Consider the following 17,781-nt stretch of genomic DNA (forward strand, 5'->3'; position numbering starts at 1 on the left):
TTTTTTAACTTTAAAGTATTATAAGCTGGCCCTTGACCCAGTTTTGCACATGGTCTCAAGTAAAACAACTTAAAACAATAATTCACTCTTGTCCTATGAATGACAAAATCATGGGCACGCCATATAAATAAATATTGAATTTAAATTTAAATATTACGTAAGTATTATAATCAATCAAACTGACATTTACATGAAAGATATGATATGAATTAGATTATAATCAAAATATTTTGTTTTCTCAATTATATTTTTGAATTAGATCTCAAACCTAAAAGATATGAAACATGTACATTTTCATTTCATTTGATAAAAAATATACAAATTCCACATTGGATGTAACAAACATATATTTATATAATCTAGAAAGCAATTGAAATCTTTAGTTGTATAATTATTCTGTTACGGTGTATATAAGAATATAAGAGCACTGTTAAAAAAAAAAAAACGAATATAAGAGCAAAATTTCTTATTGTTGTGTACACAAAGGCTTTCTCACTTTTTGTGGGCTATTTTGCCTCATATATATTTGCATCATAAAATAATGCATATAGACAACCTCCCAAAAGATTTGGAGAATATCCCTTGAGATATATTCTTCATAATTACATATTATTTCAACATATAACACATGCATTTGGGTTCTCCTCTATGCTATGGTGAAGTGGTGGTTGATAGTTATAGTAGGTATGCATTTGAGGATAATATGGTTTATAAGGCATAACCATTCCTACTAATTGCTCTTGTGGCACACTTTTTTTCTCTTCTTTTTCTTTAGGCTCTTCTTTCTTAACTTCTTCCTTTGGAGCTTCTTCTTTAGGAGCTTCTTCTTTTGCGACTTCTTCCTTTTTAGGCTCTTCCTTTTTGGGTTCCTCTTTATTTTCGTCTTTCTTTGGTTCCTCTTTCTTTTCTTCTTCTTTCTTAGGCTCCTCTTTCTTCTCGGGCTCAGGTTCTTTGGCGGGTCCCACTGACACCAAATACGTTGGCCATAGCTTTCGAAGCTTGCTAACTGCACTTATTGGATCTACGGTTCCAATTATTGTTAGGCTCTGCTCTTTCATGTTTATAGTGATCGAATCAATCCCTAGAATAATGATATGTTAGATTATGCATTAAGGTTTAAAATTCGTTTATTATTCTTGTCTGTCATTCATTGTGTCAAATTAACAAAACTTATCTCTTTAATCCTTTTTAGGTACCTATGAATGGCCAAAAACTAATTAGATCGACCTAATATACCCTCTTTAACGCAATCCTATCAATCACATTCCAATTTCGATTAGGGGCAAACAAAAAACATTTACTAATCTAATCAATGTCATATTATTTCATGCTTTTATCCTTTTTAATATGCAAATTCTTCTCTTTATATCGATGTCATATTGATCTACAAATAGACAACGACTTCAAGTTTTCTTATACGTAAGCACGAAACCAATCCATGCAAGACTCTTATTATTTATGAACCATACAAATGTCCCACTTAATGACATTCATCTCAACCAAATAAAATATGGACCTTCTTAATTAAGTATTATTATTATTATCGTTATTATTATTATTTTTTTGCAAAAACATGTTACACATCTGAAACTTGAAAAGAAATCACGTCTACATATAAGTTAATGAGCTACTCCATTTATCATCGACATGGCCGTCTCGTTCAATTTGAAGGCCCTGTTCGATAAACAAAAATGGGCTTCAAAAACGTCAAATTTTTCAATACATATAAACTAATTTTTTAAACTCAAGATTTCTTAACTAAGTACAAATTAAAACTTTTTTGTCAATGATATTGTGGCACGTTATATTAATACTGAATTATTATATAGACATTTTTAAAATTTGGGGCCCCTTAAAAATTTAGAGTCCTGTTCGGATGCACACTCTGCACATGTTTTGGAGACGATTTTGATCATCGATTGGTTTTAAAGCACTAAAACCTTAGTGAGATTATATGTTAAACATGTTCTTAAGCTAAACATAATATTTGTGTTTATATAATCCGTATTAGACTATTGAGCTCAAATTGATCCCACTCATTTAAGAAAGTAATAGAATTTTTTTTGGTGAAATCCTTAAATATTGACATTGACACATCTCCACTTACAAAAAAAGATTTATAAAACAGACTAAATAAATAGTACTTTAGTCCAATATTTTATCCACAAACAAAAATACTATGACAATTTGAAATATATATAAGTTCTCTCCTTTTTTCCAAGATAAAAAGTATATACATGTTTAACAAAAACCTAATCCATGAATTTCCCCAATAACACAAAAGGCCAAAGTGAGTGCCAAATTGAACATTATTGAGCCACATCAAATTTGGTGGTACAACATATCAAGTGTTCTTTTCCCTACCAATTACATTTAATTTGTAACTAATTTTCATATATTTTGTACAAATATCTATGCATGGAACACAACAATACATAGCATATATTTTTTTTAAAAAAATGGAGAGTCCTAAGTGGAGTAAAAGAAAAGGGAAACTCGGATAAAAAGACAAATACGAGTATATAATTATAATTATATAATCTATAATAATTTGAGGATGTAAAGCCTCATTTTTTCCTTCTTGAACCAAAAAAATTTAGATACATATGGAAAGATAGAAATCATTCACAACTTCGCTTCTTTTTTACCCTTTTTATTTAGTCTTATAAACTGCATATGATGTTGATATGATTGATTTGATATATAAATGAAAATTAATAAAGTATTTTGTTGAAATTTAGCATGTAAATTCTATGTGGGTTGATAAATTCATCATTCAAATATAAAAATTCATTGAAAACATACAATTAATGATTGTATTTTACAATCAGTTAAATTATAGTTCTGATTAATTTATCAATTTTGATGAATTATGTGTAATTTATTATCACATGCATCTATACAAATTCGAATAACATGACTAATTAATACTAGTAAGAAACAAAATAAACTGGAACCCTTATTAATACTCACATAATTAAAGTGGAACCCTTATTAATATTTACATAATGTAATACTTTTTTTTTCTTTTTTTTTTTTTTTTGAAAGGCAAGAAAATTGTATTATATACTAAACAAAGATACAACGCTACATAATGTAATACTTGTATGGAGTAATATATTTGTTGTCTTTTAAAAAAAAAAAATAAAAAAAATTGTATATCCTATAGTCAAAAAAATTGTAAAATCTTTTTGCTTAAAAAAATACAATAGTACGGAGTATAAGATAATGTTGTTAACCTTTATGTAAATAAGTATTAACAGGCATGTACATTTAAAGCTGCTTGTCCTTAAAAGGTACTATTTCACTTTCTTTTACAGTTTCACTTTTACTTTGGATCCATATACGAGTATTTAGGAGTGACTTTTGTAAATTATCATTCTTAACTAAATGATGAAAACAGTAATTATTGTTTATTAAAATCAGTAACGATATGATGGTACCCGTATTTTAATAGCAAAGCAGTTATAAATAATCACCTAAAGTTAATAAATACGGAAGTTAAATAAAAACTCACCTAATAAAGCAGCAACAGTCTTCATAGCCTTTCGCTTATCTTTCTCATCATTCAATTCCACCCTCAGTATAAATTTCTGCAAATTCATTAATAAATATATTAAGTTTTTCTGTTAAGTCTACTAAGGAATCAGGAATGGCGGGTATTTTCACTCAGATTTTTAACTGAGTTATCCTGTGACTATTTCCGACCTTCTCTGTGATCACCCCAAGATAATAACGATACGAAAAAATAATAATATGGAATTACTAAATTAACACTTTCATGCACTTAGTCTCCTAAAGCAATGTTTGTCTTTATTAGCCAATGACATTACTTATAAGAAGGACTAACTTGGCAAACATTAGCATTTAAAACTCATTTATTTGCAAAAGTGGCATCGATATGTATACATAAACTTTACATTGGTAAAAACAAAGACCTAAAAATAAGATTAAAACACATGGAATTTCCAATATAAAAAATATGAAGAGCAATTATTTGCTAAATGGACTATTTTATTTCTTAATTTGAAATTTGATTTGATTTAATAGTTTAATACGGAGTATGTCATTACTCATTAAACAATGATTTAATAATTAAGGTTGCCATATCAATGATATCTTTGCATTTGCATAAGATCTAATGAGCCTTTGTGTGACACTGTCAAGAGTAATGATTGTAAAATTATTTACAGTTGATCAAAGTACACTTGTAGTCCTTTCTAGGGATTGATGGACCCTCAAAAGACTACTACGGAGCAATAAATATGGGGGTCTGAAATATAAAGAAAATAATCTTACAGACAGAGACAGATTTACATATAAAAAACAAGATCCTATGGGCTATGGGATTAACAAATAACAACAAACACTTAGATTACAAGTGCATGACAAATCCAGGATTCATGTTATTGAAACTTATATGAATCTAAATTGGGTGTGTTTTTTTTTTTTTTTTTTTCCCTCAAAATTTTAATCTTTTTAGGAAAACAAAGGAAATATTGAATCTTGGAAGTATATAGAGAAAAAGAGCACAGGATAATGAACATAAATAAATAAAGCAATGCAACAGATTTCACATTCATTTCGGAAAATGTGACCAATATTCATGTGGTTTTTTCAGTAGAAAAAATACCCATTTAAAATCTATTTTTGAACATCCAACGTAAACATATAACCTTAGAAAGTATGTAAACTAGGGAAATAATATGAACAGATAAACTACATAATAATTTAGATACATTTTGATAATGGTATTCAATATCTGATATGGGTTTGTCATAAAAAAGAATAAGCAAATCTTAAGAATTAATCTACTTTAGTAAATTAAGATACCATTAGAGAAATATAGAATCTTGGAAGAATAAATTGAAAACAGGGGAAAGAAATAGATTAAATATGTGAATGGAATCTAACCTTCATTTGGGTGTTTTGGAATTTGATTCTTTCAGAGAGGAGAGAATTGAAATGGGTGTAGAACACTGAGAAGAAGAATAATGTGGAGAGAGAGGGAGAGACTGTGAGGGAGTGGGAGAGATATGTGAAAGAGAGAATTAGCTAAAGTGTAGTATTTAAATAATGCTTTACTGAAAAAGATGAACATGTGGATGAATACAAGAGTTTGCAAATTAGGAAAGAGAATGGAAAAAAAAGTTGTATTTCATGATGAGGGAGGAAACAAATATTCAATTTCAATGTAAGAAGAAGAAACAGTAAAAAAAAAAAAAAAAGAAAGATTTATAATGTTAATTTCATAGTTTTGTGGTTTTCATGGAAGTTTATACTATCTATTAGACGAATATATAGGTATTAGATTTTGTATAAAAATCATTATAGTTTAAGTTTACTTATTTATAACACTTGATATATAATTAATATAGTTTAGCTGTTTAACTTGGTATATAATTGGTATAATTTAGCTATTACACTGATATATAACGAGGAGGTTCTCTCTGTGTTTCATTGCAAGGATGTCAAATGTTAAAGAAATATTTATAGTAAGTTTTTTACTTTTAAAAGATGTGATACTTGGGAAAGAAATGAAGGGGAAAAAGTTATAATTAAAGGAATACAAAATGTTTGGGAAAAAACTAAAAAAATTACCGATTTATCCCTAGACTTAAGAATAATTACCATTATGCTACTATGAACAGTAGCAAATGGTTTCCCTTTAGTATATGATTTAGCTATGACACTGTGAGGTTCTCTTTATGTTTCATTGCAAGAATGTCAAATGCTAAATAAATATTTAAAGTGAGTTTTTTACTTTTAAAAGATGTGATACTCTGGAAAGAAATGAAGGGAAAAAAAGTTATTGTGACAACACGGAAATTTCCGACCAAATTTAAACTTAATCTTTATATGTTTCCGATACGATAAGCAAAGTCTGTAATGTTGAATCTCAAAATTTTGGAACTACATTCATGTAATCAATTACCCTTTGACAGTGTTCGACGATTCACGAACATTTATGTGTATAGATATGTATATATAATATATAGTTATATTAATTGAAAACGTTAACAAAGTATTACATGTATAATACTTTACATGAACGTATTTGTTTCAATATAAGTTTATTATAATTATCGACGAGATTATAAGATAATATCAAATGATTGAATTATCAGATATATTGTGATATGATTACGGGTCTCTGTTGTAAGGTCCACTGAGAATTAAGAAATCTATTCTTTTTAACGGTATTCGGAATAATTGGTAAAGTGATTTACAAGTAAGAACAATTGTGTCAATTAACGGAAACTGGACATGGGTTAGTAGAGATTCTTGTTTAACTTTCAACGTGCTTTACAATAATTTTCTCGTGACCCTTGGGAAAATAATTATTTAGCTTTCAAAATATTTAACCATGTAGAGTAAATAATTGGATTATGGTTGCCGACAGAGTAAACTCTTTTGATAAGGTTACATTAAAATGATTTCATACATTGGACTTACTTCTCGATTTACGAACGAGCTATAATTTATAAACTGAAAACCGTTATGAGCTTTATATGATTTTACTTTCTTAAATAAAAACATTTTATAATATAAATTGTTATTATAGCCTTTCAATAAATGACTTGTTTTGGAAAATTAAAATTTATAATATTTAGAAAACGTTTTCAAGGACTGAAGTATTAAAGTATTTTCTTTATAAAAAGTAATTTGTTATGATTAGAAGAATTTAATTTAAACTTTATATTATAAATATTAAATTTCAAATATATATATATATATATATATATATATATATATATATATATATATATATATATATATATATATATATATATATATATATATATATATATATATATTCAAAATAATACAAATGTGATATGAATATCATGTCTTCTAAACGATTTTAAATTATATAGTTAGATTTGAAAAACTAAGGCTCCGTTTGATTAGAACTTAATGAACTTAATTGGACTTAATGACATAAAATTGAATAAGTGGTATAGTGTTTGTTTTGGACTTAACGAAAATAGAATGTCTTAATAATCTAAGTCATGAAAATGTGAAATATCATATTCGTCCCTACTATTTCAAAACTGCTAAAATAACTGTCTATAACTGTCGTATGTACAGGGTTAAATTTGTAATTATAATTATTCAGTTACTGTTCAGCACATAAAACAAACAATAAATATTTAGTCGTCACTTATTCCTCACAGACGTCATAATTTCATTCAGAATAAAATGAAAAAAACAAACGGGGCCTAAATATTATATTGAATAATATTTTAATTATATATATATATATATATATATATATATATATATATATATATATATATATATATATATATATATATATATATATATTTACAACGTAATATTAACCTAGTTATAAGACGTTCTGATATTTTAAACATATTATTAAATATATTTTAATAAACAACGAGAAGATTTATAGAAGCAAATGACCAAAACACTCAAATGATTAGGTTACATTTTGAGTAGGATAGTTTTTTATTGATTTGAGTCTTGTTATTTATAAATGTACAGTACACGAAACATAAAGTACTAGCTTTCTAAGCGTACGAAAATGCGTTCGTGAAACCGAAAACGGGACATAAGTCAAGCGTGAACGTACAAGCCATTTGGACTAAATTTACAAGTTAACCTTAAGCTTTAATATTATATAATATATATATATATATATATATATATATATATATATATATATAATTATATATATTAAATATATATATTTATTAATTATTAAAAACTGTCGGCAGAGTAAAACAAAGGATGATGAGCTGGTACTTTTGTAAGACCCTAATCATTTTGTACAGCAGTGTATATATGATACATAGAGTGTGCGTATCTTTGTGTAATTAAACTGAAGTCAGAATCTGTCCAGCACTTAGTGCGCGGCGCGCTCCCTTTAATTTACTGTAGCCGGATTTTGCTCTTTTAATGAGATATTTTGGATGGGCTTTTTGGTAATTTCACTTGGGGACGAGTTAAAGGCTACCAGATCAGTTTGGGGTGAGTCATAACTCCATTATCACCAACCTTATCCTTTTCCACTTCAATTTGAGAGAGAGAGAGAGAGAGATTCTTGTGTGAGAAAGTTCAAGCAAGGGAAGAAGGAGCTAGTTTTGGGTCTTAGCTCGAGTTATAAAGTTGTTCATCTAATTACTAGCTACGTTGTGATTGTGGTGGTAAGCTCTAACTTTGATTTCCTTATTTTAATTGATTTAAGGGTTAGAGTTTGGGATAGTGATGAACATAAAACCCATATTTAATGATTTTGGGTGTTCTTGGGTAAGTTGGAGTCATGAAGACTCAATGGTAACTAACCTAGAGTTTCAAAGTGTTAATTGATGTTTATGAGTCCTAATTGGTTAGTTAATCACTAGCACACCTAGTTAATTAGTAAATGGGTGTTAGATGGGTTAGTGGATGACCCGAAATGGGTGTGTTGACTTTAAATTAGTCAAAGGGCTAATGATTGACCTAGTTGGGAAATCTGGGTATGAAATACCCTAATTGTGTAATAGTTAGTGTTGTTGGACCTTAATCACTAGCTTTTAAGTGATTAATGATGGTCTTGACCCTTAAGGGGCGGTTTTGGTGAAAATGGGGCATTTAATGCATTTAAGTCATTAAATGCACATGAGTGAAGTGTTGGTATTTAGTCCAACAAGATTGTTTGTTGATCGAGTACTTATTGCATTAGGTACTTGGCTTTGAAGTTTGCGGAAAGATAAAACTATCACCAAATCTTTAAGGTGAGTGGAATAATTATGCGTATGTGTATATGGTGTATTTATTTGTGAATGTTATGGTATGAACCACGAGCCGGTAGTGCCATAACATGTATGTGACGAGTATTATGATGTGAACCACGTGCCGGTAGCATCAAGTGTGAACCACGTACCGGTAGCACTATAAAATTTGGATGTGAACCACGTGCCGGTAGCATCAAGTGTGAACCACGTGTCGGTAGCACTATAAAATTTGGATGTGAACCACGTGCCGGTAGCATCAAGTGTGAACCACGTGCCGGTAGCACTATAAAATTTGGATGTGAACCACGTGCCGGTAGCATCAAGTGTGAACCACGTGCCGGTAGCACTATAAAATGAGGCGTGAACCACGTGCCGGTAGCGCCAAAGTGTGAACCACGAGCCGGTAGCACTATAAAAGAGTGAGACTCAAATGCGTATGGTGTGAACCACGTACCGGTAGCACCATAGCCTTATGGTTAACCATATTATGTTGATGGATATTGTTTAGCATGCTATATATATATATATATATATATATATATATATATATATATATATATATATATATATATATATATATATATATATATATATATATATATATATATATATATATATATATATTGTGTTGTGTATATGCTAATGTGATGTTGTGATGGTGTACGAGTTGTTAGCATTATGAGTAAGACGGCATGCTATTAGAGTTATATTCTCGTATGAGGTATTTGGTGGGTGCGAATGCAAATAGATAGGTTATATATGTGTATGTATAATTGTTGCACTCACTAAGCTTTGCTTACCCTCTCGTTGTTTATCTTTTTATAGGCTCCGGCGGAGACAAGGGTAAGGGCATTCGCATAGATTAGAGATCCCGCTTTGTTTGTAGGGGACGCTTTTGGATGTTATAGCTTTTGGAGTTTGACCGAGATTTGGGTAGTTTAACCCCTAAACACCATTCTCATAGTGTCGTTTGGAATTTAAACTCTTATGGTCGAACTTGTATTTTTGGAACGAAACTCGTAAAACGGCCGATGTGGGCCCCATTTTGTAAAACTCTTGTTATGATTGAATCGTATGAGTTTTCATATTAGAACATGTTGTGAAAAGCGTTCCGTCTAAAAATGTCGGGAAGTGGGAGATCTTTATTTGAAAATGGACAAAACCGGACAGAAGCTGTTGGGGCTTGTGCGAGCCGCGCACTCTCCTGTTATAAAAAAAAAAAAATTTGTTTCGTGTATTCGGTTGGTTATTGGTTTGGGTTGTTACAAGTGGTATCAGAGCATGGTCTAAGAGATTTAGGCAACTTGAGATAGGTGCCTAGACTTAGACTTTATTGTGTATGCGCGTTATGCGGGACTTGTAGTGAAATGTCCCGTTCTTATTGATTAAAAACGTTCCATATTAATTGATTTCGTTGCGAGGTTTTGACCTCTATATGAGACGTTTTTCAAAGACTGCATTCATTTTAAAACAAACCATAACCTTTATTTCATCAATAAAGGTTTAAAAAGCTTTACGTAGATTATCAAATAATGATAATCTAAAATATCCTGTTTACACACGACTATTACATAATGGTTTACAATACAAATATGTTACAACAAAATAAGTTTCTTGAATGCAGTTTTTACACAATATCATACAAGCATGGACTCCAAATCTCGTCCTTATTTAAGTATGCGACATCGGAAGCTCTTAATAATCACCTGAGAATAAACATGCTTAAAACATCAACAAAAATGTTGGTGAGTTATAGGTTTAACCTATATATATCAAATCATAATAATAGACCCCAAGATTTCATATTTCAATACACATCCCATACATAGAGATAAAAATCATTCATATGGTGAACACCTGGTAACCGACATTAACAAGATGCATATATAAGAATATCCCCATCATTACGGGACACCCTTCGGATATGATATAAATTTCGAAGTACTAAAGTATCCGGTACTTTGGATGGGGCTTGTTGGGCCCGATAGATCTATCTTTAGGATTCGCGTCAATTAGGGTGTCTGTTCCCTAATTCTTAGATTACCAGACTTAATAAAAAGGGGCATATTCAATTTCGATAATTCAACCATAGAATGTAATTTCACGTACTTGTGTCTATTTTGTAAATCATTTATAAAACCTGCATGTATTCTCATCCAAAAAATATTAGATTTTAAAAGTGGGACTATAACTCACTTTCACAGATTTTTACTTCGTCGGGAAGTAAGACTTGGCCACTGGTTGATTCACGAACCTATAATAATATATACATATATATCAAAGTATGTTCAAAATATATTTACAACACTTTTAATATATTTTGATGTTTTAAGTTTATTAAGTCAGCTGTCCTCGTTAGTAACCTACAACTAGTTGTCCACAGTTAGATGTACAGAAATAAATCGATAAATATTATCTTGAATCAATCCACGACCCAGTGTATACGTATCTCAGTATTGATCACAACTCAAACTATATATATTTTGGAATCAACCTCAACCCTGTATAGCTAACTCCAACATTCACATATAGAGTGTCTATGGTTGTTCCGAAATATATATAGATGTGTCGACATGATAGGTCGAAACCTTGTATACATGTCTATGGTATCTCAAGATTACATAATATACAATACAAGTTGATTAAGTTATGGTTGGAATAGATTTGTTACCAATTTTCACGTAGCTAAAATGAGAAAAATTATCCAATCTTGTTTTACCCATAACTTCTTCATTTTAAATCCGTTTTGAGTGAATCAAATTGCTATGGTTTCATATTGAACTATATTTTATGAATCTAAACAGAAAAAGTATAGGTTTATAGTCAGAAAAATAAGTTACAAGTCGTTTTTGTAAAGGTAGTCATTTCAGTCGAAAGAACGACGTCTAGATGACCATTTTAGAAAACATACTTCCACTTTGAGTTTAACCATAATTTTTGGTTATAGTTTCATGTTCATAATAAAAATCATTTTCTCAGAATAACAACTTTTAAATCAAAGTTTATCATAGTTTTTAATTAACTAACCCAAAACAGCCCGCGGTGTTACTACGACGGCGTAAATCCGGTTTTACGGTGTTTTTCGTGTTTCCAGGTTTTAAATCATTAAGTTAGCATATCATATAGATATAGAACAAGTGTTTAGTTGATTTTAAAAGTCAATTTAGAAGGATTAACTTTTGTTTGCGAACAAGTTTAGAATTAACTAAACTATGTTCTAGTGATTACAAGTTTAAACCTTCGAATAAGATAGCTTTATATGTATGAATAGAATGATGTTATGAACATCATTACTACCTTAAGTTCCTTGGATAAACCTACTGGAAAAGATAAAAATGGATCTAGCTTCAACGGATCCTTGGATGGCTCGAAGTTCTTGAAGCAGAATCATGACACGAAAACAAGTTCAAGTAAGATCATCACTTGAAATAAGATTGTTATAGTTATAGAAATTGAACCAAAGTTTGAATATGATTATTACCTTGTATTAGAATGATAACCTACTGTAAGAAACAAAGATTTCTTGAGGTTGGATGATCACCTTACAAGATTGGAAGTGAGCTAGCAAACTTGAAAGTATTCTTGATTTTATGTAACTAGAACTTGTAGAATATATGAAGAACACTTAGAACTTGAAGATAGAACTTGAGAGAGATCAATTAGATGAAGAAAATTGAAGAATGAAAGTGTTTGTAGGTGTTTTTGGTCGTTGGTGTATGGATTAGATATAAAGGATATGTAATTTTGTTTTCATGTAAATAAGTCATGAATGATTACTCATATTTTTGTAATTTTATGAGATATTTCATGCTAGTTGCCAAATGATGGTTCCCACATGTGTTAGGTGACTCACATGGGCTGCTAAGAGCTGATCATTGGAGTGTATATACCAATAGTACATACATCTAAAAGCTGTGTATTGTACGAGTACGAATACGGGTGCATACGAGTAGAATTGTTGATGAAACTGAACGAGGATGTAATTGTAAGCATTTTTGTTTAGTAGAAGTATTTTGATAAGTGTATTGAAGTCTTTCAAAAGTGTATAAATACATATTAAAACACTACATGTATATACATTTTAACTGAGTCGTTAAGTCATCGTTAGTCGTTACATGTAAGTGTTGTTTTGAAACCTTTAGGTTAACGATCTTGTTAAATGTTGTTAACCCAATGTTTATAATATCAAATGAGATTTTAAATTATTATATTATCATGATATTATCATGTATGAATATCTCTTAATATGATATATATACATTAAATGTCTTTACAACGATAATCGTTACATATATGTCTCGTTTAAAAATCATTAAGTTAGTAGTCTTGTTTTTACATATGTAGTTCATTGTTAATATACTTAATGATATGTTTACTTATCATAGTATCATGTTAACTATATATATATCCATATATATGTCATCATATAGTTTTTACAAGTTTTAACGTTCGTGAATCACCGGTCAACTTGGGTGGTCAATTGTCTATATGAAACATATTTCAATTAATCAAGTCTTAACAAGTTTGATTGCTTAACATGTTGGAAACATTTAATCATGTAAATATCAATCTCAATTAATATATATAAACATGGAAAAGTTCGGGTCACTACAGTACCTACCCGTTAAATAAATTTCGTCCCGAAATTTTAAGCTGTTGGAGGTGTTGACGAATCTTCTGGAAATAGATGCGGGTATTTCTTCTTCATCTGATCTTCACACTCCCAGGTGAACTCGGGTCCTATACGAGCATTCCATCGAACCTTAACAATTGGTATCTTGTTTTGCTTAAGTCTTTTAACCTCACAATCCATTATTTCGACGGGTTCTTCGATGAATTGAAGTTTTTCGTTGATTTGGATTTCATCTAACGGAATAGTGAGATCTTCTTTAGCAAAACATTTCTTCAAATTCGAGACGTGGAAAGTGTTATGTACAGCCGCGAGTTATTGAGGTAACTCAAGTCGGTAAGCTACTGGTCCGACACGATCAATAATCTTGAATGGTCCAATATACCTTGGATTTAATTTCCCTCGTTTACCAAATTGAACAACGCCTTTCCGAGGTGCAACTTTAAGCATGACCATCTCTCCAATTTCAAATTATATATCTTTTCTTTTAATGTCAGCGTAGCTCTTTTGTCGACTTTGGGCGGTTTTCAACCGTTGTTGAATTTGGATGATCTTCTCGATAGTTTCTTGTATAATCTCCGGACCCGTAATCTGTCTATCCCCCACTTCACTCCAACAAATCGGAGACCTGCACTTTCTACCATAAAGTGCTTCAAACGGCGCCATCTCAATGCTTGAATAGTAGCTGTTGTTGTAGGAAAATTCTGCTAACGGTAGATGTCGATCCCAACTGTTTCCGAAATCAATAACACATGCTCGTAGCATGTCTTCAAGCGTTTGTATCGTCCTTTCACTCTGCCCATCAGTTTGTGGATGATAGGCAGTACTCATGTCTAGACGAGTTCCTAATGCTTGCTGTAATGTCTGCCAGAATCTTGAAATAAATCTGCCATCCCTATCAGAGATAATAGAGATTGGTATTCCATGTCTGGAGACGACTTCCTTCAAATACAGTCGTGCTAACTTCTCCATCTTGTCATCTTCTCTTATTGGCAGGAAGTGTGCTGATTTGGTGAGACGATCAACTATTACCCAAATAGTATCAAAACCACTTGCAGTCCTTGGCAATTTAGTGATGAAATCCATGGTAATGTTTTCCCATTTCCATTCCGGGATTTCAGGTTGTTGTAGTAGACCTGATGGTTTCTGATGTTCAGCTTTGACCTTAGAACACGTCAAACATTCTCCTACATATTTAGCAATATCGGCTTTCATACCTGGCCACCAAAAATGTTTCTTAAGATCCTTGTACATCTTCTCCGTTCCAGGATGTATTGAGTATCTGGTTTTATGAGCTTCTCTAAGTACCATTTCTCTCATATCTCCAAATTTTGGTACCCAAATTCTTTCAGCCCTATACCGGGTTCCGTCTTCTCGAATATTAAGATGCTTCTCCGATCCTTTGGGTATTTCATCCTTTAAATTTCCCTCTTTTAAAACTCCTTGTTGCGCCTCCTTTATTTGAGTAGTAAGGTTAGTGTGAATCATTATATTCATAGATTTTACTCGAATGGGTTCTCTGTCCTTCCTGCTCAAGGCATCGGCTACCACATTTGCCTTCCCCGGGTGGTAACGAATCTCAAAGTCGTAATCATTCAATAATTCAATTCACCTACGCTGCCTCATATTCAGTTGTTTCTGATTAAATATGTGTTGAAGACTTTTGTGGTCGGTATATATAATACTTTTGACCCCATATAAGTAGTGCCTCCAAGTCTTTAATGCAAAAACAACCGCGCCTAATTCCAAATCATGTGTTGTATAATTTTGTTCGTGAATCTTCAATTGTCTAGACGCATAAGCAATCACCTTCGTTCGTTGCATTAATACACAACCGAGACCTTGCTTTGATGCATCACAATAAATCACAAAATCATCATTCCCTTCAGGCAATGACAATATAGGTGTCGTAGTTAGCTTTTTCTTGAATAACTGAAACGCTTTCTCTTGTTCATCATTCCATTCAAATTTCTTCCCTTTATGCGTTAATGCAGTCAAGGGTTTTGCTATTCTGGAAAAGTCTTGGATGAACCTTCTGTAGTAACCAGCTAGTCCTAAAAACTGGCGTATGTGTTTCGGAGTTTTCGGGGTTTCCCACTTTTCAACAGTTTCTATCTTTGCCGGATCCACCTTAATACCTTCTTTGTTCACTATGTGACCGAGGAATTGAACTTCTTCCAACCAAAATGCACACTTTGAAAACTTAGCATACAATTCTTCCTTCCTCAATACTTCTAACACCTTTCTCAAATGTTCACCGTGTTCTTGGTCATTCTTTGAGTAAATAAGTATGTCATCAATGAAAACAATGACAAACTTGTCAAGGTATGGTCCACACACTCGGTTCATAAGGTCCATGAACACAGCTGGTGCATTAGTTAAACCAAACGGCATGACCATAAACTCGTAATGACCGTAACGTGTTCTGAAAGCAGTCTTTGGAATATCATCTTCTTTCACCCTCATTTGATGATACCCGGAACGTAAGTCAAACTTTGAATAAACAGACGAGCCTTGTAGTTGATCAAATAAGTCGTCGATTCTCGGTAGTGGGTAGCGGTTCTTGATGGTAAGTTTGTTCAACTCTCGGTAGTCGATGCACAACCTGAATGTACCATCTTTCTTCTTGACAAACAAAACAGGAGCTCCCCACGGTGATGTGCTTGGTCGAATGAAACCACGCTCTAAAAGTTCTTATAATTGGCTTTGCAGTTCTTTCATCTCACTGGGTGCGAGTCTGTAAGGAGCATGAGCTATTGGTGCAGCTCCTGGTACAAGATCTATTTGAAATTCAACAGATCGATGTGGGGGTAATCCCGGTAATTCTTTCGGAAATACATCGGGAAATTCTTTTGCAATGGGAACATCATTGATGCTCTTTTCTTCAGTTTGTACTTTCTTGACGTGTGCTAGAACAGCATAGCAACCTTTTCTTATTAGTTTTTGTGCCTTCAAATTACTAATAAGATGTAGCTTCGTGTTGCCCTTTTCTCCGTACACCATTAAGGGTTTTCCTTTTTCTCGTATAATGCGAATTGCATTTTTGTAACAAACAATCTCTGCTTTCACTTCTTTCAACCAGTCCATACCGATTATCACATCAAAACTCCCTAACTCTACTGGTATCAAATCAATCTTAAATGTTTCGCTAACCAGTTTAATTTCTCGATCCCGACATATAATATCTGCTGAAATTAATTTACCATTTGCTAATTCGAGTAAAAATTTACTATCCAAAGGCGTCAATGGACAACTTAATTTAGCACAAAAATCTCTACTCATATAGCTTCTATCCGCACCCGAATCAAATAAAACATAAGCAGATTTATTATCAATAAGAAACGTACCCGTAACAAGCTCCAGGTCTTCCTGTGCCTCTGCCGCATTAATATTGAAAACTCTTCCGCGGCCTTGTCCATTCGTGTTCTCCTGGTTCGGGCAATTTCTAATAATGTGGCCCGGTTTTCCACATTTATAACAAACTACATTGGCATAACTTGCTCCGACACTACTTTCTCCGCCATTACTCGTTCCGACACCATTTGTTCCTTTCGTTCTATTAACCCCTGGTCCGTAGACCTCACACTTCGCCGCGCTATGACCATTTCTTTTACACTTGTTGCAAAATTTGGTGCAGAACCCCGAGTGATACTTTTCACACCTTTGGCATAGCTGCTTCTGATTGTTGTTGTTGTTGTTGCGGTTATTATTGTTGTTGGGATGATTGTTGTAGTTGCTGTTGTTGTTGTTGTTGTTGTTGTTGGGCCGTTTGTTGTAGTTGCGATTGATGTTGCGATTGTTGGGATAATTGTTGCGATTATTGTTGTAATTGCTGTTGTTGTTGTATTGGTGATTCTTATCACCATTTTCCTCCCACTTTCTTTTGACTTGCTTCACATTGGCCTCTTCAGCAGTCTGTTCTTTAATTCTTTCTTCAATCTGGTTCACTAGTTTGTGAGCCATTCTACATGCCTGTTGTATGGAGGCGGGCTCGTGTGAACTTATATCTTCTTGGATTCTTTCCGGTAATCCTTTCACAAACTCGTCGATCTTCTCTTCCTCATCTTCGAATGCTCCCGGACACAATAGGCACAATTCTGTGAATCGTCTTTCGTACATGGTAATATCAAATCCTTGGGTTCGTAACCCTCTAAGTTCTATCTTGAGCTTATTGACCTCGGTTCTGGGACGGTACTTCTCGTTCATCAAGTGCTTAAATGCTGACCACGGTAGTGCGTACGCATCGTCTTGTCCCACTTGCTCTAGATAGGTATTCCACCATGTTAACGCAGAACCTGTGAAGGTATGCGTAGCGTACTTCACTTTGTCCTCTTCAGTACACTTACTTATGGCAAACACCGATTCGACCTTCTCGGTCCACCGTTTCAATCCGATCGGTCCTTCGGT

General features: G+C 32.3%; 1 protein-coding gene across 3 annotated transcripts; it reads right to left on the reverse strand.

Annotated features, from left to right (window-relative positions):
• Window positions 1-534: 534 nt before the first annotated feature.
• Window positions 535-5,036, reverse strand: LOC139855675 (heavy metal-associated isoprenylated plant protein 39-like). Of its 3 annotated transcripts, none has more exons than XM_071844921.1 (3): window positions 4,915-5,019; window positions 3,518-3,593; window positions 535-1,021 (listed from the first exon to the last, which is right to left on the reverse strand). In XM_071844921.1, the coding sequence occupies exons 1-3, from the start codon at window positions 4,918-4,920 to the stop codon at window positions 615-617; spliced, it is 489 nt and encodes a 162-aa protein (XP_071701022.1). In that variant the 5' UTR covers window positions 4,921-5,019; the 3' UTR covers window positions 535-614. The 3 variants fall into 3 exon arrangements, with proteins under 3 accessions (XP_071701022.1, XP_071701020.1, XP_071701023.1); XM_071844919.1 differs by having other exon boundaries at window positions 535-1,081; XM_071844922.1 differs by lacking the exon at window positions 3,518-3,593 and having other exon boundaries at window positions 535-1,081; window positions 4,915-5,036.
• Between the last annotated feature and the right edge of the window lie 12,745 nt (window positions 5,037-17,781).

The sequence above is a fragment of the Rutidosis leptorrhynchoides genome, chromosome 6 (genome assembly GCF_046630445.1).
Source record: "Rutidosis leptorrhynchoides isolate AG116_Rl617_1_P2 chromosome 6, CSIRO_AGI_Rlap_v1, whole genome shotgun sequence".
Lineage (NCBI taxonomy): Eukaryota > Viridiplantae > Streptophyta > Magnoliopsida > Asterales > Asteraceae > Rutidosis > Rutidosis leptorrhynchoides.

Coding starts and splice junctions, on each gene's coding strand:
- LOC139855675 (XM_071844919.1), bottom strand. Junction 1,082..3,517: donor GACTGTTGCTGCTTTATTAG/GTGAGTTTTTAT, acceptor TCATTATTCTAG/GGATTGATTCGATCACTATA.